The sequence below is a fragment of the Ursus maritimus genome, unplaced genomic scaffold (genome assembly GCF_017311325.1).
Source record: "Ursus maritimus isolate PB19 unplaced genomic scaffold, ASM1731132v1 scaffold_24, whole genome shotgun sequence".
Lineage (NCBI taxonomy): Eukaryota > Metazoa > Chordata > Mammalia > Carnivora > Ursidae > Ursus > Ursus maritimus.
In genome coordinates this window covers 33,375,144-33,394,756 of record NW_024424897.1, presented here as the reverse complement: position 1 = coordinate 33,394,756, position 19,613 = coordinate 33,375,144, and the positions used below count along the sequence as shown (strand labels likewise).

Here is a 19,613-nt window from a genome sequence, read left to right as displayed (position 1 = left end):
GTGTGGTATACCCAATACAACAGAGTATTATTTGGCAATAAAAAGCAATTAAGTACTAAAGCGTGCTACATGGATGAACTTTGAGAATGCTAAGTGAAAGACACCAATCAAAAAGACCATATGGTGTAGGATTCTATTTATGAAATGTCAAAAAAAATCTATATGGAGAGAATGTAGTTGACTGGCATTGAGAGGAAGGATTTGGAGGGAATAGGAAGTGAGCCCTAACAGGCATGGGATTTCTTTTCATGGTGATGAAAATGCTCTAAAATTGACTGTGGTGATGGCTACACAATTCTGTATATACAGGCATACCTCACTTTATTCTGTTTCAAAAATAACTGCATTTTTTTTTTTTACAGGTTGATAGTTTGTGGCAACCTTGCAACGAGCAAGTCTATTAGTATCATTTTCCCAATGTCTCTGTGTCACATTTTGGTAATTCTCCCAATATTTTAAAGTTTTTCTTTATTACTATATTTGTTATGGTGATCTGTGAACATTAGTGATCTTTGATGTTACTATTATAAATTTTGGTAGACACCACAAACCATGCTCATATAAGATGGCATACTTAATAAATGTTGTATGTTCTGACTGCTCCACAACTGGCTGTTCTCCTATCTCTCTCTCCCTCTCCTTGGGCCTCTTTGCTCTGAGACACAACAATACTGAAATTTGGCCCACTAATAAACTTGCTGGGGTCTCTTTAAGTGTTCAAGTGAATGGAAGAATTGTACTTTAAATCAAAAGCTATAAGAGATTAAGCTTAGTGAGGAAGGCATGCTGAAAGCCCACACAGGCTGAAAGCTAGGCCCCTTGCGCCAAATGACCAAGCTGTGAATGCAAAGGAAAAGTTCTCAAAGAAAATTACAAGTGCTACTCCAGTGCACACACAGAAGATAAGAAAAGTGAAACAGCCTGTCTGCTAATATGGAGAAAGTTTTAGTGGTCTGGATAGAACAGAACATTTTCTTAAGCCAAAACCTAATTCAGAGCAAGACCTCTTTTCAATTCTGTGAGGGCTGAGACAAGTGAGGAAACTGCAGAAGAAAAGTCTGAAGCTAGGAGAGGTTGGTTCATGAAGTTTAAGCAAAGAAGCCATCTCTATAACATCAAAGTGCAAGGTGAAGCAATAAGTGCTGATACAGAACCTGCTGCAACTTATCCAGAAGATTAAGCTAAGATCATTAATGAAGATGGCTACACTATTTTAACAGACTTTTCAATGCAGACAAAACCACCTTCTATTGGAAAAAGACATCATCCAGGGGTTTTCACAGCTAAATAAGTTAATGCCTAGCTCCAAAGCTAGGGGCTAATGCAGCTGGTGACATTAAGTTGAAGCCATTGCTCATTTACCATTCTGAAATTCCTAGGGCCCTTAGAATTATGCTAAATCTACTCTGCCCCTGCTTTATAAATGGAACAACAAAACCTGGATGACAGCACATCTGTTTATATCATGCTTTACTGAATATTTTAAGTCCACTGCTGAGCTTTAATGCTCAGAAAAAGATCCTTTCAAAATATGACTGCTCAGTCTATGGCCATACCACCCTACACACGCCCAATCTCCTCAAAATATGACTGCTTATTGGTCACCCCAGAGCTCTGATGGTGATGTACAATGAGATTAATGAGATTAATGCTGTTTTCATGCCTGCTAACACAATCAAGGAGCAATTTCAACCTTCAAGTCTTACTATTTAAGAAATACATTTCATAATGCTGTAGCTGCCATAGATAGTGATTCCTTTGATGGATCTGGGCAAACTAATTTGGAAAGCTTCTGGAAGTGATTCACTATTCTAGATGCCATTTAGGAACATTTGTATTCATGGGAAGAGGTCAAAATATCAATATTAACAGGAATTTGGAACAAGCTGATTGCGACCGTCATGAATGACTTTGAGGGATTCAAAATTTCAGTGAAAATGTGGTGGAAATAGTGAGAGAACTAGAATTAGAAGTAGATGTGACTGAACTGCTTCCATCTCATGATAAAACTTTAATGGATGAGAAGCTGCTTCTTATTCTTGAGATGAAATCTACTTCCAGTGAAGATGTTGTGAATTGTTGAAATGTCAACAAAGGATTCAGAATATTCATAAACTTAGTTGATAAAGCAGCAGGAGAATTTGAGAGGACTGACTCCAATTGTGAAAGAAATTCCACTGTGGGTAAAATGCTATCAAACAGCACCTCATTCTAGAGAAATTGTTCATGAAAGAATCAATCAATGTGGCAAACTTCACTGTTGTCTCATTTTAAGAAACTGCCACAGCCACACCAGTCTTCAGCAACCACCATCCTCATCAGTCAGCAGCCATCAACACTGAGGCAACCAGCTAAAAGAGTATGACTTGCTGAAAGCTCAGATAATGGTTAGCATTTTTTAGCAATAAAGTATTTTAAAATTAAGGTATGTATATTTTTTAGACATAATGCTATCGCACATTTAATAAAACTAGAGTGTAGTGTAAACGTAACTTTCATGTGCATTGGGAAACCAAAAAGTTCATTTGACTCACTTAATTGTGATATTCACTTTACTGCGGTAGTCTGGGACCAGACCCACAATGTCTCTAAGGTATGTCTTCACTAAAAACCATTCAACTGTACACTTTAAATGAGCGAATTGTATGGTACGTCAATAAAACTGTTGGAAGAGTGATCTTGGAGTGCTATAATGGTGTGAACGGGCAGAAAGATGGGCAATTTTTACTTCTACTTTTCTGCATCGTCTAGATTCATTCTTTTTAGCAAATATGTATTTTTTCGTAACTAGAATAAAGTTTTCCCTATCTTGAAAAAAAACAAACGTTACCATTAAAATATACAAACTATAGCTTATACGCTTTTAATTCTTTCAAACAAATATTTTAACACCTTGGACATCTACTATATGCCAGGCACTGTTCTAACTATCTGGGATATACCAACAAAACAGACAAAAACCCTAGCATTTATACAGAACTTGCACTGGGTAAATTTAATGGAGAGACAATAATGATTCAATAAATAATACACTATGTTAGAAGGCAATCCACACACTATATAGATAAAAGCAAAAAAAGCAGGATAGAGAACACGAAGAGGGGTTTGCAATTTTATACTGATAAAATGACATCCTAGATTTTGGGTTTTTTTAAGTAGGTTTCCTGCCGAGCATGGAGCCCAATGTGGGGCTTGAGCTCACAAACGCAAAATCAAGACCTGAGGTGAGATCAAGAGTTGGATGCTTAACTGACCAAGCCACCCAGGCACCCCAATATCTGAGAAGATTTAAAGGAGACAAGACAGTTTTACCCTTGTAAATACATGGGAGAAAGGTGTGCCAGGCAGAGGAAACAATTAGGGCAAAGGTAATAATGTAGGATCTTTCTTTCATGATGCTGCTATAATTTAATGAAAGTATTCCAATATTGCATATTTAGGTTTTACAGCATTGTTTTTGGTTTTATTTTAAAGATTTTATTTATTTATTTGAGAGCAAGTGAGCATGCATGCACACAAGCTGGAGGGAGCAGAGGGAGAAGCAGACTCCCCACTGAGCAGGGAGCCTGACATGGAGCTCAATCCCAGAACCCTGAGATCATGACCCAAGCCAAAGGCAGATGCTTACCTGACTGAGCCACCCTGGCACCCCACATTATTTGTTTTTATATTGAAATTTAAAAAGTGAAACGTAAAGGAATTGCTCTTTTTTTTTAATTATTATTATTATTATTTATTATTATTTTAAAGTAGGCTCCATGCCCTGCACGGAGACTAACACGGGGCTTAACCTCATGACCCCGAGGATCAAGACCTGAGCTAAAATCAAGAGTCAGACGCTTAACTGAGCCACCCAAGTGTCCTTTGAATTATTATTTTTTAAAATATTTATTTAAGTAATCTCTACAGCTACTGTAGGGCTTGAATTCATGACCCCAAGATCAAGAGTGGCATACTCTTTTGACTGAGCCAGCCAGGCACCTCTGTTTTGAATTATTTTAATACAAGTTATTAGGTTGAAATTTATCTTTATGGCTGTAAAGTTTCCTGTTTATATCAATGTTTACTGTTACACAAAAATGTTGAGGCTCAATGTTTTCTATTTGGCAGATAAGCTGGTCCTTTTTTTGAGGTACAACTGGCATAAGTTGGTTCTTTTTTAATTTTTTATCAAGGTAAAATTGGCATAACATTAGTTTTAGGTGCACAATGTAATGATTTAATATTTGTATATATTGCAAAATGATCACCACAGTAAGTCCAGTCAACATACATCACCATACATAATTACATTATGATGAGAACTTTCAAGATGAGTTGGTTCTTAAAAACAAGTAACAGAAATAGAGTACCACTACTGCTACTGCTGCTGCTATTACTACGATTACCAATTGCTAATATTTGAGTTCTTACTTTGTGCCAGGCACCGCTCTCTCTGTTACACAGAACACCGATCCTCTCAACACTATTTGGGGTAAATACTATTATTGACACAATTTAAGAAAATTGAGGGACAGAGAGATTAAATAACCTCCCCAATGTCATAATATATAGTGATAAAGCCATGTTTTAAACTCAAGTAGTCTGCCTCTATAACATATGTTCTTAACTACTACCTATGGCTAAAAACAATCCTGCCTTTTTTGAACATCTACAACATTTATTTCTACCTTTTTCTTTTTTAACTTGGTTCTTGAGTATAAGGAGTTCCATGAATCATCAACTATGTCATGAACAAAAATATTAACCATTGGTCCATGTACTGCCCTCCTATATCACAAATTTTCTTTAATAACATTATGGACAACTATGATCTCACAACCCAAGAACTAGAACATCACCACAATAATCTTATTAGAGCTTCTCCCTCTCCTAACCCTCCCTTCAGCTTTTAAAAATTAACCACTATTCTGAATTTTATGTGCATCTAAAAAATATTTAGTTTTGCTTGTCTTAAAACTTTACAGAAAGGTAACTTACCATATATAACCTTCTAGGATTTGTTCCCACTCTCCTTCCTCTCAATACTAAGATTCATCTGTTTGTTATATGTAGTTTATTCATGTTTAGAACTCCGCAACATTCTATATGTACTATCATAATCATTTATCCATTCTCCTGTCAATGGGCATTTACGGTGTTTTTACTTCTTTCAACCCTGCGTTATAGTTTTGGTTCTCTGAGTACTGCGTAAGCAATTTAAAGGTCGGATATCTTTTATATCTCCTAGAATACCAAGCACATTGTTTTGCATGTGTCCAAAAACTGACTAAATTAGCGAATGACACAAGGACCAACTAAAAGTTATTATATGGCACACATCACCCTAGAAAAGATCCTTAACCAAAACTACATTTTGAAGGAGGCTAATTTTCTGTATAATAACCAAAAGTTAGAAAAGTTAGTGGTATATTGAGACATCTTTTAAAAAGTATTAGATTGATTGTGCCTGAAAGAAAACTAATCAATTATTTTAATAAAAATGGCAGCTTATATTAGTTCAGTACTATGTTCCAAGCACTGTGCTAAGCACTTAATACGGATTAACACATTAGATCTTTAGAACTCTATACAAGTATATGACATGTATATGTCTAACATTATATGACACTGATGACCATTCTCTCCTTCAAACATTTCCTATACTTGGCTTCCAGGACACCATACTCTCTTGGTTTTCCTCCCACCTCCTCGCTTTCCTATCCTGGATCCTCCCTTTCTTCTCCACCTCTAAATGTCAGTTCCATCCTTGGACTTCTCTCTAGTCATTCTCTAGGTTGTTTGATCCAGCTCCATAGATTTTATTTTTATTTTTTTTTATTTTTATTTTTTTTAAAGATTTTATTTATTCATTCGACAGAGAGAGAGAGAAGCAGGGGGAGTGGGAGAGGAAGAAGCAGGCTCATAGCGGAAGAGCCTGATGTGGGGCTCGATCCCATAATGCCAGGATCACGCCCTGAGCCGAAGGCAGACGCTTAACCGCTGTGCCACCCAGGCGCCCCAGCTCCATAGATTTTAATACTGATAACGTACACTAGAAAATTTTAATCTACAACCCCAACCACTCCTCTGAATTTAAAACTGTCATCTCCAAATGTGTACTTGACCTCCTCCCCCAACGTTTCCCTCCTCTATAATTACAGCCATCAATTCATCCTGTTGCTCCAGCTATTCTTGAGGCCTCATCTTTTCTTGTATGTATCAGCAAATCCTGCAGGTTCTATTTCCCAAAACTACCTAGAACCCACTACTCATATCTCTGTTGCTTCCAATCTTGTCTAAATTACCATCATCTTTCACCTGGACCACTGTAATTGCCTCCTAACTATCTGCTTCTACTCTTACCTTCACCATCCACAACACAACAGCCACAGTGATCTTTTAAAAAATAAACATAAAAAAGATCATGTTATTTCTTTCTTCAAAACTGGCCCATACCTTCCCATCAGTCTTAGAATAAACTGGTCTTACATGGTCCATAACACCCCACATGATTCTGATGTTTGGCCAGCTCTTAGATTTCATGTCTGACCAATCTTCCATCACCCAATTCATTCCAGCAACAATATCTCCTTACTGTTCCTCAAACACATTAACCACACTACTCCCTCAGGGTCTTTGCACTGTCTGAAACACTCTTCCCTTGGTTAGCCACATAGCTCCATTCCCCCAGTTTATGCAGTTTTTTGCTCATATGCCTCAGTAGTATCTTCTCTAACCATACATCTAAAATAGTACACTCCTGTCTTTTTCCACTCCTTTCACCTTTCTTTATCTTCAAAGCAATTGTCACTACCTAACATTATATAATTACTTACATTTTTTTGTTTATGTCTTCTCTACTAAATTATAGGCTCAAAAAGTGCAGGAAGTATGTTTGCTTCATTTAATGCTGTACTTGATAAAGGAACAGCGTGTGGCACATATCAGGTGCTCAGTAAATATTTAACGAGTGAAAGAATGTTGAATAAAGCAGACAACTAGCAATTTTCTGCTAATTAACATCTGCAAAGTGCCTTTTATACTCCTACGTAAGTACATAATTACAGACTTACAATAACCATACTTTTATTGGTGAAATTAAACTAAACTGCAGGAAATTCTCCGTTTAAAAATGTCTTTCTTAGAGGAGTTTTAAGTACAAATTTCAATGTTTCTATTAGCTACATGGAAAACTGCCTTTAATACTGTTTCCTAAGAAAGAAAAGTAGTCCTACAACCAAGGAAAATAAACAGAAAAATGATTCCATTAGGATGCTTACCATTTCTCTTGGACCAGGGGTGTAAGCATGAACTTTTCACAAGTGCTTCATCAACTTTTCCTCCTGACATGTTATCCATGAATTGACGCCCATGTTCTAAGGCAAGGTAGCAGTCATTGCAACAGTCCCGCTCTTCAACACGCACCCAATTACTAATTACACCAATCCTGGGAAAAGGGTCTTGGTCTGCTGCTCCAAAGGGTGAAAATAAATTAGTGCACTGATCTTGTAGCAATAATATCAACTCATCAGGAAATTTTTCAGATTCCTTTAGTCCTCCATTAACATGTTCAGCAGAAGTAGCCCTGAGAGCTTCAAAACGTTTTTCTGCTTCTTTGCCACACTCTGTGTTGCGTCCTATGATATCTAGTTCATCTTCAAGAAATAATCCTGAATTGTTTCCAAATTTTCTGTTCATGACTGCACTGAAGCCGCAGGTACACCTATACTGTGCTTCCTGCATTGGATCTGGAATGTAAACTCCAACATCGGCACCCTTGATATTCATGTTGCAGACACAGATACAGCAACTATCAAAGTTACAGTCTTTAAACAAATTCATAACTGATTCTGAAAGAATGAGGTTTACATAAAGACTGTGTGCTTCAGGGATAGAGGGAACAGTTGCAGGTTCAACAGAATTAAGGGGTCTGCATGTGGATGGGGTGGAAGCTGGTGAATACAAGTCTGAATTTTCATATTTGACTGAACCTTGAGCACTAGCAGGTCCACCAGCTCGAGGAGTCCTTGGAGTCCTTGGAGTCCTTGGAGTCGGAAACCTAGGCGTAGATGGAGAAGGAAGAATTCCTGCTCCACTGTTACTAGGAGGTGCGCTGCTAGGAGGCATCCCAAAAGAAGTATGAGTTTGAGGTGTATAAGCAGGACCATATTCTTGATCAACAGTACTTCCATCACTAGTGTCACCAGGGTAAAAGAAAATTAAACACATACATAAAGGAACATATTAATAATATGAAATAGAACTAAAAATGTCCCAGTATTTTTCAGTAACACTGAAAAATATGAAAGCACAATTAGTGCAAAATTTACAAGTATAATTAAAATATTATTTCTGGTTATTATATCCACTCTAGGTGACTGTCATAGACTGTGGGACCAACCAACTAGTTCCAAAATTGTAAATAAAATCTGTTGACACTTATCCACACTTAGACATCCACATTTACTATCCATATTTCTTGTACTACAAATAACCATATTTCACTGATGCTAGGATGTCACTGTTAAAAAAAAATCCTGATTTTAGAGATGTTTACATGTAATAAGGGACAATGGCAATTTTATGATGCTACCAATAATAAAACATCCCAGTTTCAGAGATATTAAAATATGAAAAGTGTGTGATATGGCAAATACACAAATGGGATTTAGAATTTTACAGCAAAATAAAAGGGGCTTCCAAAGACAACACCCCCAAATGAAGACAAATAATCAAAGCATAATGGTTTTAAGTTTTGCAATAGTTTATCCATACGCAACTAATACCATTATAATTTATTGCTCAAAAAACAATTTTTAGAATTTTCAAAAACCAGTATCTTTTTTCTAAGTACTAGCAAAGCAGGACTTCTTTCAAAAAAAATTAAAGCTACGTAAACACACCTACGCTATACCAGTAACATAAATCTAAACCATACCCCTCTTTGATGAATGGCACTGCAGGCCCTGAAGGAAGCAATTCCAATTTTCCAACAGTCCAACTCTGACGGTAAACACACTCTTCTGGCAATTTGATAGGAGGCAGACATTGGCTTGGTAGACTTTTTAGAGGTGCAAACATGGAACATCCAACCAGGACTTGACAATTTTCAGGCTTATAGACGTAAGAAAAATCCTACAATACAAAGACCATGACTTTCAGCACCTTATCTTCCAGGGGAAAAAAGCCAAACTAACTCTACCCTTTTTTGTCCTCTCTTTAAACAAAATAGTAAAATGTAAATATAATTCTGTTTTTTTTGTTTTTTTGCTTTTTTTTAAGTAGGCTCCATGCCCAAAGTAGGGCTTCAACTCTCAACCCTGAAACCAAGAGTCACATGCTCTACTGACTGCGCCAGCCAGGTCCCCAATATAATTCTATTCTTAAAGGCATTCATTCTATTTTAATTCCAGTTAATTAACATACAGTGCTATGTTAGTTTCAGGTATATAATACAGTGATTCAACAATTCTGTATATCACCCAGTGCTCATCACCAAGTGCACTCCTTAATCTACATCACCTATTTCATCCATCCCCCTACCAACTTCCCCTCTGGTAAGCATCAGTTTATCCTTTATAGTCAAGAGTATTTCTTGGGTTTGTCTTTTTTTTATCTTTGCTTATTTCCCCTTTGTTTCTTAAATTCCACATATAAGTGAAAGCATATGGTTATTTGTCTTTTTCTGTCTGACTTATTTTGCTTAGCATTACACTCTAGCTCCATCCATGTCATTGCAAATGGTGAGATTTCATTCTTTTTTTTATGGCTGAATAATATTTGTGTGTGCGCGTGTGTGTGTGTATGTGTGTGTACATATCTTTAACCCTTCATCTGCTCAACATCGCTCATCATCAGGGTTATGCAAATTAAAACTACAATGAGAGGGGTGTCTGCCTGGCTCAGCTGGTAGAACATGCAACTCTTGATCTCAGAATCATGAGTTTGAGCCCCATGTATGGCATGGAGTTTACTTAAAGTGAAAAAAACTAAAAAAAACAAACAAAAAACCAAACTACAATAAGATCACCTCACACTTGTAAGAATGGTCAAAAACACAAGAAATAACAGGAGTTGGTGGAAAAAAAAGAACCCTCTTGCACTGCTGGTTGGAATGCAAACTGATGCAGTCACTGTGGAAAACAGTGAAGATTCCTAAAAAAGTTAAAAATAGAACTACCCTAAAGTCCAATAATTGCACTGGTGGATATTTACTCAAAAGTTAAATGGGGCGCCTGAGTGTCTCAGTTGGTTAACCGGCTGCCTTCAGCTCAGGTCATGATCCCAGGGTCCTGGGATAGAGCCCTGAGTTGGGCTCCCTGCTCAGCAGCAAGTCTGCTTCTCCCTCTCCCTCTGCCTGCCACTCCCCTGCTTGTGTTCTGTCTCTGTCGAATAAATAAATAAAACCTTTTTTAAAAAATTACAAAAACACTAATTCAAAGGGATACATGCACCCCTATGTTTATAGCAGCAGCATTATCTACAATAGTCAAATTATAGAAGCAGCCCAAGTGTTCTTAAATGCATTCTTACTAGTGTTACCACTATTTAGTCTTCAAATCTATTAACTACAAAATGAGAATCACCATGAACAGACTTTTTAATATAGCAACAAACTGAATCTATAAGAATATTGGACGGGCGCCTGAGTGGCTCAGCTGGTTGGGTGTCTGACTCCTGATTTTGGCTCAAGTCATGATCTCAGGGCTGTGAGACTGAGCCCCACATCAGGCTCCACACCCAGTGGAGGAGCCTGTGGAGCCTGTGGAGCCTGCTTAAGATCCTCTATCTCCCCCTCCTTCTGCCTCTCCCCAGCCTCCCCCTTTCTAAAATATATACATATATATTAGAAGTGAATTATTTCTCAAGAAAATTAAAATACTTACTTTAATTTCGGAAGGTTTTGGGCTACAGAATCCTTCATCGACCTCAATTTTGAACTGTGTTCCTATACTAGAACTATTTCCTTCTAGAATAGTTCCTCCAGGTGTTATATCCATACTACCATATTCTTTATTACTCATGTTCATTGGGGAAAATCCCATAATATGCTGTTCCAACGATGGTGGTGTAGGATACATTTTATGAAGATCTGCAGTGCCTATATTTAATAAAACACACATTTTAACATAAGACTAAAAAGAAGTTAATCTGTGTTTAAAAGAAAGGGGTAGGGAATTTTATTCAGATTAAAAATTTGCAGATTTATCTGCAGCAGATTTGGGAAGCTTACTTATGCAAGATAGAGGGTCCAGATTTCCTGTCTTGGATTCCTTACTGCTGGATTTATCATCTGTTCCATTTGCTGACTTTTTAGATCCAGGCTATTAACAAAAACAAAAACACATTATTTATCTGAAATTTTAAGTCTAATGTGATCCGAGATGGTAATCATTAAGATATAACTTGAAGGTCAAACCCATTCATCAAATATATTATTCTGGTTGTGCTAGAGCCAAATATTAGTTATTAGAAACAATTTATAAAGAGGTAAAACACTTTTTAAGCAATCAATGAACCCAGATTAATTTCTCTGTTTATTTGATAATCCTGCAAATTAACAGAGGGAAAAGCTCCTCTAAAACACAGGACCAATACTTTCAGATCACACAGAAGCAAAAATAACCTACCACTTAAAGCCTATTAAATTTTTAAAAAAGAAAAAATAAGGAAATCTGCAATAAGAAGGATTTGTAATATCAGAACTGATTCTTAGTAAAAGATACTCATAAAGCATTTGTCCCCTTAAATAAAATACATTGAAGTTTCCTATATAATCAATCACCCCTCTGAAATCTAATTTACACTTTTACCTTGTTTAGTAATCTCCTTACCCTTACAAAAATGCTACAACATGAAAAAGAGAGCACAAACTTCAGAAATATCTCATATAAAAAGTAACAGGACACCTAACTAAAAATTAGTTTTAATACATTGATCAAATCATTTTATCATCTCCAATCCGTCACCAATGTTTTTAGACCTGACAACTTGGTTCCAAACCTCCTGTTAGCCACTTTGTCATAAATATGTAGACTGAGTTCTAATTACAACCTTTTTACCTCACAAGAGCCACAGCTAATACATGAATGGTAACGGAGAGAAAGCATAAAAGTACCAAGTGTTCAGGGATACAGGATGTAAGTTTATGTATAGCTAGATCTGCCTTATGTCACTTAAATGAAGACACCAAATGTGCATGTATGTGTATATACATATATACATAAATATATGTATGCAGTGTGTGTGTATCATATATACAATATAAAGAATTAAAAGTATATATTATATAGAAGAACGACCAAATGTACTATAGATGTTACCAAGCTACCTTTATGCAGATGAAAATGTAATTCCCTTTTATGATAATGCAGCACTCAGTTCATTAATTTGCTAGAGACTTGACGTTCTAGTAAATCGCATTTTAAGCTTTCTTTTATAATCACCTTTCTCTGCAAATGGATGTTCAAAGTTAAATATTTCTTTTTCTGCCTCTTTCATGTCTAATAATGGTTATAAGGCCAAACATATTCAAAAGAAGTAGTATTCCTTAATAAATCGACAAGGCATACAATTTTAATGTTAATTATTTATTATTTTATGTATGTGAGTCAATTCCAGGGTCATTTCTCAAATGAGAGATCAAAGAACAGGAAAATAATTCTGCTTCCTAAAGACTGCAGAAAAAGAACATATGGTAGAAATTAAACTTAATCACACATACCCTTCAAATATAAAAAAAAAGTAAAGAAAAAAGCCCTCAGTTCATAGGTGACACTATGCCAAGATTGCTCAAGTTTAAAAAAAAGAAAACAATTAATAAAATTTTATTCCAAAATATTTCCTATTTTTCAGGGCTAAAACGTACTATTCAAGTCACACATCACTTCTGAAAAGTAAGTCTATATAAAATCAAGGAAAGAAATTATAACCTTAACCATTAACAGAATACTCACTGTTAGTTCATCTTCATCAGAATTGAAGAGATTATCAAGGTCAGTGTAAGAGACAGCCAGGTCTGAGTCATAAATCAAACTGGTTGATGGAGGACGGGCATGACTAGCAGGGCGTGGGGCATCTATATAAGTCAATCAGAAAAACAAAATTAAAAATTCTACTACTGACCAAATAAGCATTATTCTATTTATTTAAACTAGATATCTAACTTTAAACTTACAAGAGTATTATGCAATAAGAAACTGTGATTTGATTAAAATCTAAAATTTTTTTCAAATAAACAGTAGTAACTTCTCCAGGAAGCTCATCAAAGGCTATGTAATCCAAAACATGGCTAAGTACTCTTATTATATATATTAAATAAAAAGACAGACACTCTTAGGACAACAGTAGACACACACACACACACGCCACACACACACACATTTTTATTTTTCTATCTTCCTGAAGTGTAAAACAAGCATAGTCTGATGACTAAGTGCTCTGGTTCTTGAGTCCCAAGGACTATTATTAATTTGAATTCCCAACTCTAACACTAATAGAACGACCCTGAGCAAGTTACTTAACCTCTCTGTACCTTAGTAATGGCAAGAATTAATCATGAAAGGACATAGCTAAAGCACTTTGTCCAGTGGTAGGCACTTAAGTACACAATAAATATTACCTTTTGGTTAAGCTTCATTTTAGTTCTAGAATTTTATTTTCCTTTTTCCTTCCCCCCCCCCAATTGTAGGGGAAAAAATATATGATTACTTGAGAGAAAAATACAAATACCAATGGAAGTTAAACTCCTCTTACATTCCCATACACACAAAAAAGTTTGCAGTTTGTTATATAACCTTCTGAAGCATCCTTGCAATAGCAAATGACTTGAAATACTCCTCATTTTCAGAAAGATAAAAGCCACTTTCCAAGTGCCCCTGCATGTCAGTTGTAAAAATTCACTGGAGCAGTAATTCTGAAATTTGGTGTGAAAAATCATCTAGGGTACTTATTAAAAAACAAGATTTCCAAGCTCCATTCAAAAGATGCTCCAGAATGTGGTACGTGGTCCATATTTTGAGAAAGCACAAAATAGAGATTATGTATTCTCTATATCCTACGGCAGGTAAATAGCCCAAAGAACCCAAACTGTTAAATTATCAAGCTGCTCAGAATTATCAAAATGATAATTAACTTATCAGTTGTTAACCTAAATTGCTAACTAATCAAGCTACTCAGAATTATCAACTGAATTTACTTCATGAAAGACCATTTCTTCCTTATTCTTATTTTTAGTTGCACAGAGCCTGACTCTATTTCAAATATTAAAACAAAACTTTGTCCTTAAAAAAACACCTACAGAAGGACAACTTCCTTTGACTTCATCAAAAGTTAAATAGATTTTGTAAAAGAAATAACGTGCTATATCTGTCTATTCCAAGCACAAGCACTTGTCAGATACTTTCAAAGTGGAGCCTTGGCCTCAGTGACAAGAACTGTGCCTACATATAACACCTGCTTGATAAATATTTGTTAAATTAATAATTTAAGCAACAGTTCTTCTAATTTGAGTGAGAGAGAAAAGGACAACAAAATTATAGTCACGCCTAATTTATAAGTTTTCAGATCTGAGAGGGACCTTAGGCGATGATCTCTTTAAATCTTATCTTACAGATGAGAACTATTTTTATTTGTGAGAAAGTTCCAACAATTGAAAACAGAATTTCTATCACCTCAACTTGCTTCTCCCAATACAAAATAAACAATAAATCCAACATTTTAAGATAGGTACCTCTCTATGAAACATATGAATTATGCAAAAAGGAACACTGTAAGTCCAATAGTATCAAATTAGTTTGTAGTAATAATTCTACAATGCAATATTTTGATTAGGAAATAGAAGTTTTACCTTGCTTGATAGAGGGACTAAATAATGACATAGCATCTTCCTCATGTGATAACACTGTTACACTAGATGGCCCATCTTCTACCTGAAAACAGTATTACATATTAGATTGAAATATATAATTTAAATAAACAAAATCTTCCAACTATTGAGTAACTGTCAAGCATCCTGCTAGGTGTTCTACAGACATACTAATTCCCACAATTAACCTATATGGTAAGTAAGTACTATGCTCAACTTACAGACAAAAAATACTATTAAAGATAACCCAGGAAATATATCTGATAAATAAATAGTGGAGCTGGGATTCCAACATAAATCTGTCAATTTCCAAAGTCCATGTTCTTTCTATAGTACCTCCAGCCTTCCCAGCTACTACTGTTTACATATTTACAAAAGGACAAAATTTCAAGTACTGGGGCATGTAGTAAGGCTAAAAACTTTGTGAAATGAATTCTCTGTATTAAACTTATTATTGGGTCCTTTTCACAATTTTATAGCTTTTAATTTTCATATTTTGTATTTAAGGCAACACTTTTATCTAAGAGAGTTATCTTGTGTTTAACAGATCCTCTAAAACTGGATTTTTAAATTTTAATCAATACTTCTATATCCTACACTAAATATACTACTTCAAGGGACACTATAAGTTCTTAACTCACATTTTTAAAAAATTTTTTTAAAGATTTTATTTATTTGACAGAGAGAGACAGCGAGAGAGGGAACACAAGCAAGGGGAGTGTGCGAGGGAGAAGCAGGCTTCCTGCCGAGCAGGGAGCCCAATGCAGGGCTCAATCCCAGGACCCTGGGATCATGACCTGAGCCAAAGGCAGATGCTTAACAGCTGAGCCACCCAGGTGCCCCTTAACTCACATTTTAAAATAGCATGTATTTTATAAACTCAGCATTGTGTATTTTATTGTATTTTTGAAAACTGGCAATTCACCGATAGCATATTTTAACTCAGTATCAAAATAATGTCTATCTAAATGCTCTGATTTCAATGTCACAGAAGTTAGTATACTCTTTCTCTAATCCAAAAACTCTTAAACAGTAACAATCTTTTCATTATTAGAGACCAGCTATAAAGTCTACACAAGCTCTTAAACTTTGTATAATGTGCCTGATTCACCTATTAAAAAAAAAAAGTTTTCCTGGGGCACGTGGGTGGCTCAGTCAGTTAAGCATCCAACTCTTGATCCTGGCTCAGGCGTGATCTCAGGGTCATGAGCTTGAGCCCCATGTTGGGCTCTGTGCTGGGCATGGAGCCTACAAAAGATTCTCTTTTGGGGCACCTGGGCAGCTCATTGGTTAAGCGTCTGTCTTCAGCTCAAGTCATGATCTCAGGGTCCTGGGGTGGAGTCCTGCATCAGGCTTCCCTGCTCATCAGGGAGTCCGCTTTTTCCTCTCCCTCTGCCCCTCCCTCCCTGCTCTCGTCCTCTCTCTCTAAAAAATAAATAAAATCTTTAAAAACAAAGAAAAAAGAAAAAGAAGATTCTCTCTCTCCCTCTCTCTCAGCCCTCCCCCTACCCTGGTCCTTCTTTCTCTCAAAAAAAAAAAAAGAAAAGAAAAAAGAAATAAATAAAAAAGTTTTCCTAAGTTCCAATGATAAATCTGTTCAATTTTTTTTTTAAATCTGTTCTATTTTAAAGAAAACAATGAGAAGTGTGATACTATATGCAGTGTTACAAATCATCATACTTTGATTTCTTTTACTCACCTTGTGTTTTTTTATAGCTTCTCTCTCACTACTTTGCCTATCTTTCTTATCAGGAAAAAGGAATTCCTCATCTCCTTCAACAAATGCATATGGATCAATTTTAGATTCTTGCTCTGCATCAGATGCTATTGCTGAAAGATACTGATTTTTAATTTGATATTGCTGTACTAATTCATCAGAAACTTTTAAAGGTTTCTTACATTGCACCATTAACCTGCATTAAAAAAAAAACAAAATCAGAAAATTAATTGTATTTATTTTCTATAAAAGCAGAAAAAAATACAATATGACTTAAGAATCATAAAGTTTTCAGAATTATTTAGAGATGATCTAACCTGCAATCTTTCATTTTATAAATGAAGAAACTGAAGCATAGAAAGGTTATGTGACTTACTAAATCATACTTCAAATTTAGCAATAGAAAAATGAAGCTAAAATCTAGGCCTCCTTCTCTATATGTTCTTTCCACCAAAATATACTATCTTTTGGTAATCCACTCTGTTCGCAAATCCTCAAATGCATTAACTTGTTCAAATCCATTCACTTTCTGAAAGGGACTCTTTAAACTGAAACTGCTCCAGGACAGAACTCTCAAAATGTGGACTATATGGTGAGACAAATTTTATACAATTTATACATTTATACAATGAAAGTGATTATCCTTTTCCTACTGCATGAGTGGATAAAGTTATAAAATTTTTAAGACCTGACTTGTGTTTCATAAAAGTAACATTATAACTATTAATTCTGACAAGAGGTTTTATAATGGCAAGTTTCAGCGCAAGTACGCTAGAGGTTTTTTTTTTATCACGTTGGAAAAATCTACTTTTATGTTATCAGCCTTATGGTTTCACATGGTGACTAATAAACATGTTTCTCTGTACTCTCCTAAAATAACCAATAAAATGATGGACAATAGAACAAGAGAGGAAACAACAGTGAAGTTGGAAAGACCAGAGAAACCAACAGACCAGAGAAAGTTGAAATCTAAGTTAAAAGAAAGAAGCCACAACAAGCTGATCTGCACCACCAGAATCCTGGAAAGCATCAGGACTTTTCTGTATCTGAAGACCAGGGTGCTTGGTGAGTGTGAATACTGAATGATTTGATTTTCGTTTGTATCGGACACTTTTTTGACTCCCAAATTCATGTTCTCTCTGGTTTGTAAAGCTGAGTTTCCCATGCTGCCAGAAAGCAGCAGCTAGGCTTGTAGTCAGACCGTGGTCAAAAATCCTACAAGGACTGTTTTATTCTGAATAAAAACTAAAGCCCTTGTAATATCCTACCAAAGCTTTCCATGATCTTTCTCCTCTTTTTCTCTCCAACTTCATCTTCCGTTATTTTACTCCTTCCTCTCTCACTCTGCTTCCAAGAACTTTCTTAACGTTCCTCAAATAGGCCAGATACACTGCTGGCTGTTCCCTTTGTTTGGAGCATTCTTTCTCCAAATATCAGCATGGCCATCTCCCTCACTTCCTAAAAGTTTTTGTTTAAATGTCACCTTATGTATGAATCCTTATTTAAAACTGCAAAATGCCCAACTGCCTCAACACTGAACCCCCTTGCCCTGCTCTATTTTTCCATCCATAGCACTTATCTTTTAACATACTTCTATAACTTGCTTATGTTCATAGCTGACTGTCACTCTCAGTAGAATATAAGCCCCTAAATGATGGGTATCTTGTCTTTGTTCACTGAATTATCCCAAATGCCTAGAACAGCCCCTTGCACGTAAAAGTTACTCAATACATATTTCCTAAATGAATATGTCAAATGTAAAAGCCACATAGGATAGAGATGTTGTGGTTGCACTAATAATCCTAAAATACAGTATCTTGTACTTTGAAATACGCCATCTTTATTCATCAGAAAGTGATACTGCTAACACTTATCTGTCCTAAAATTTAAGACAAAAAATCCTAAGAGACGTAGATTTGGGAATGACGAAGGCATATGCTAGCTCATAAAATCTCTGAGAGGGATGTATCTTTAAATCTATTCACCAATGCCCAGCACTAGAAGCACTCTATAAACTAAGGCTAAAACAGAGGCCATCAAGAAGATATTTTCTGAACCTGCTACCGAATATCATACATGCCATTTTTATTCCCAATATGCCCTAGATTTATTCCCAAAACTAAAATCCCAAATCTACAAAAACTTTCTTCCATGAGAACATGGTGCTACCTAGTCAATAGGGATACATTTTACTATTAATTGTTAGAATAGGGCACCTGGGTGCCTTCAGCTCAGGTCATGATCCCCTATCCGTCTCCCTGCTCCCTGGGGAGCCTGCTTCTCCCTGCCCCCACCCCTGCTCATGCTCTCTCTCTCATATAAATAAATAAAAATCTTTTTAAAAAACCCAAAAAACCCACAACTGTTAGAGTGGTTCTGTTCTATAAATGAACATTTATTTCTTAAAAGTAGCTTTATATCTTACCATGTTAGACCCTAAATAACTGTTTTTTTTTGAACTATTAGATTCTAACATAAATACTTTCAAAACAGTTTTTCCATCTACTTTGACATAGCTTTAATACTTAAAGTAACCTTAGATAGGAAATGAAGGGTATGCTCTCTGACTTTGATGTGCAAATTATGCAGAAAACAATGGTTTGCTAAGTAATATAGCAAAGTTAGGGCTGGACAGATTTTAAGTACGTATATTCAAATAACTATTCATAGGGGAAAAGTGTAAGATCCCACTCCCCCTCCCCACCACCAACCTGAAAGACACTACTAGTCTGTGTAGGGCTGAATAAAACAACTCTGTTTTTCATATTAAGTTGTCCTCTGACAGAAGCAGGGAAACTGCCACACTGTTTACACAGGTAGTTAAACTAGTGTGCAGTAACATTAAAAAGACCAATGCTACTGCATAGGGCTCTATGAAGAATAAAAATGAGTAAACCAAATGCAGTGCCTAAAGACAACTTGTTATTTTATTGAATGGTTCTCACAAACATTGGGATATGCAAAGAATTTAAATGTAGTTAATAAAAGAGCATCAAGTCACAACAAGTTTTAAAATATAAATTATTTACATTACACATCCTTCTATAT

General features: G+C 35.8%; 1 protein-coding gene and 1 long non-coding RNA gene across 2 annotated transcripts in view; one reads left to right on the top strand and one right to left on the bottom strand.

The window, feature by feature from the left end:
• The window catches only part of LOC121105029, a 36,195-nt gene extending 33,515 nt beyond the window's left edge, over window positions 1-2,680 (top strand). The window contains exon 3 of the long non-coding RNA XR_005837467.1: window positions 363-2,680. This is a non-coding gene — a long non-coding RNA (uncharacterized LOC121105029). The remainder of the gene's footprint in view (window positions 1-362) is intronic.
• MED13 (mediator complex subunit 13) overlaps window positions 1-19,613 on the bottom strand; it is a 96,694-nt gene that overhangs the window by 26,008 nt on the left and 51,073 nt on the right. Inside the window, exons 10-16 of the mRNA XM_040640923.1 lie at window positions 16,548-16,761; window positions 14,831-14,912; window positions 12,939-13,060; window positions 11,216-11,306; window positions 10,869-11,083; window positions 8,921-9,117; window positions 7,263-8,176 (exon numbers count right to left, since the gene is read on the bottom strand). Of these exons, the coding sequence (XP_040496857.1) occupies window positions 7,263-8,176; window positions 8,921-9,117; window positions 10,869-11,083; window positions 11,216-11,306; window positions 12,939-13,060; window positions 14,831-14,912; window positions 16,548-16,761 (1,835 nt within the window). The remainder of the gene's footprint in view (window positions 1-7,262; window positions 8,177-8,920; window positions 9,118-10,868; window positions 11,084-11,215; window positions 11,307-12,938; window positions 13,061-14,830; window positions 14,913-16,547; window positions 16,762-19,613) is intronic.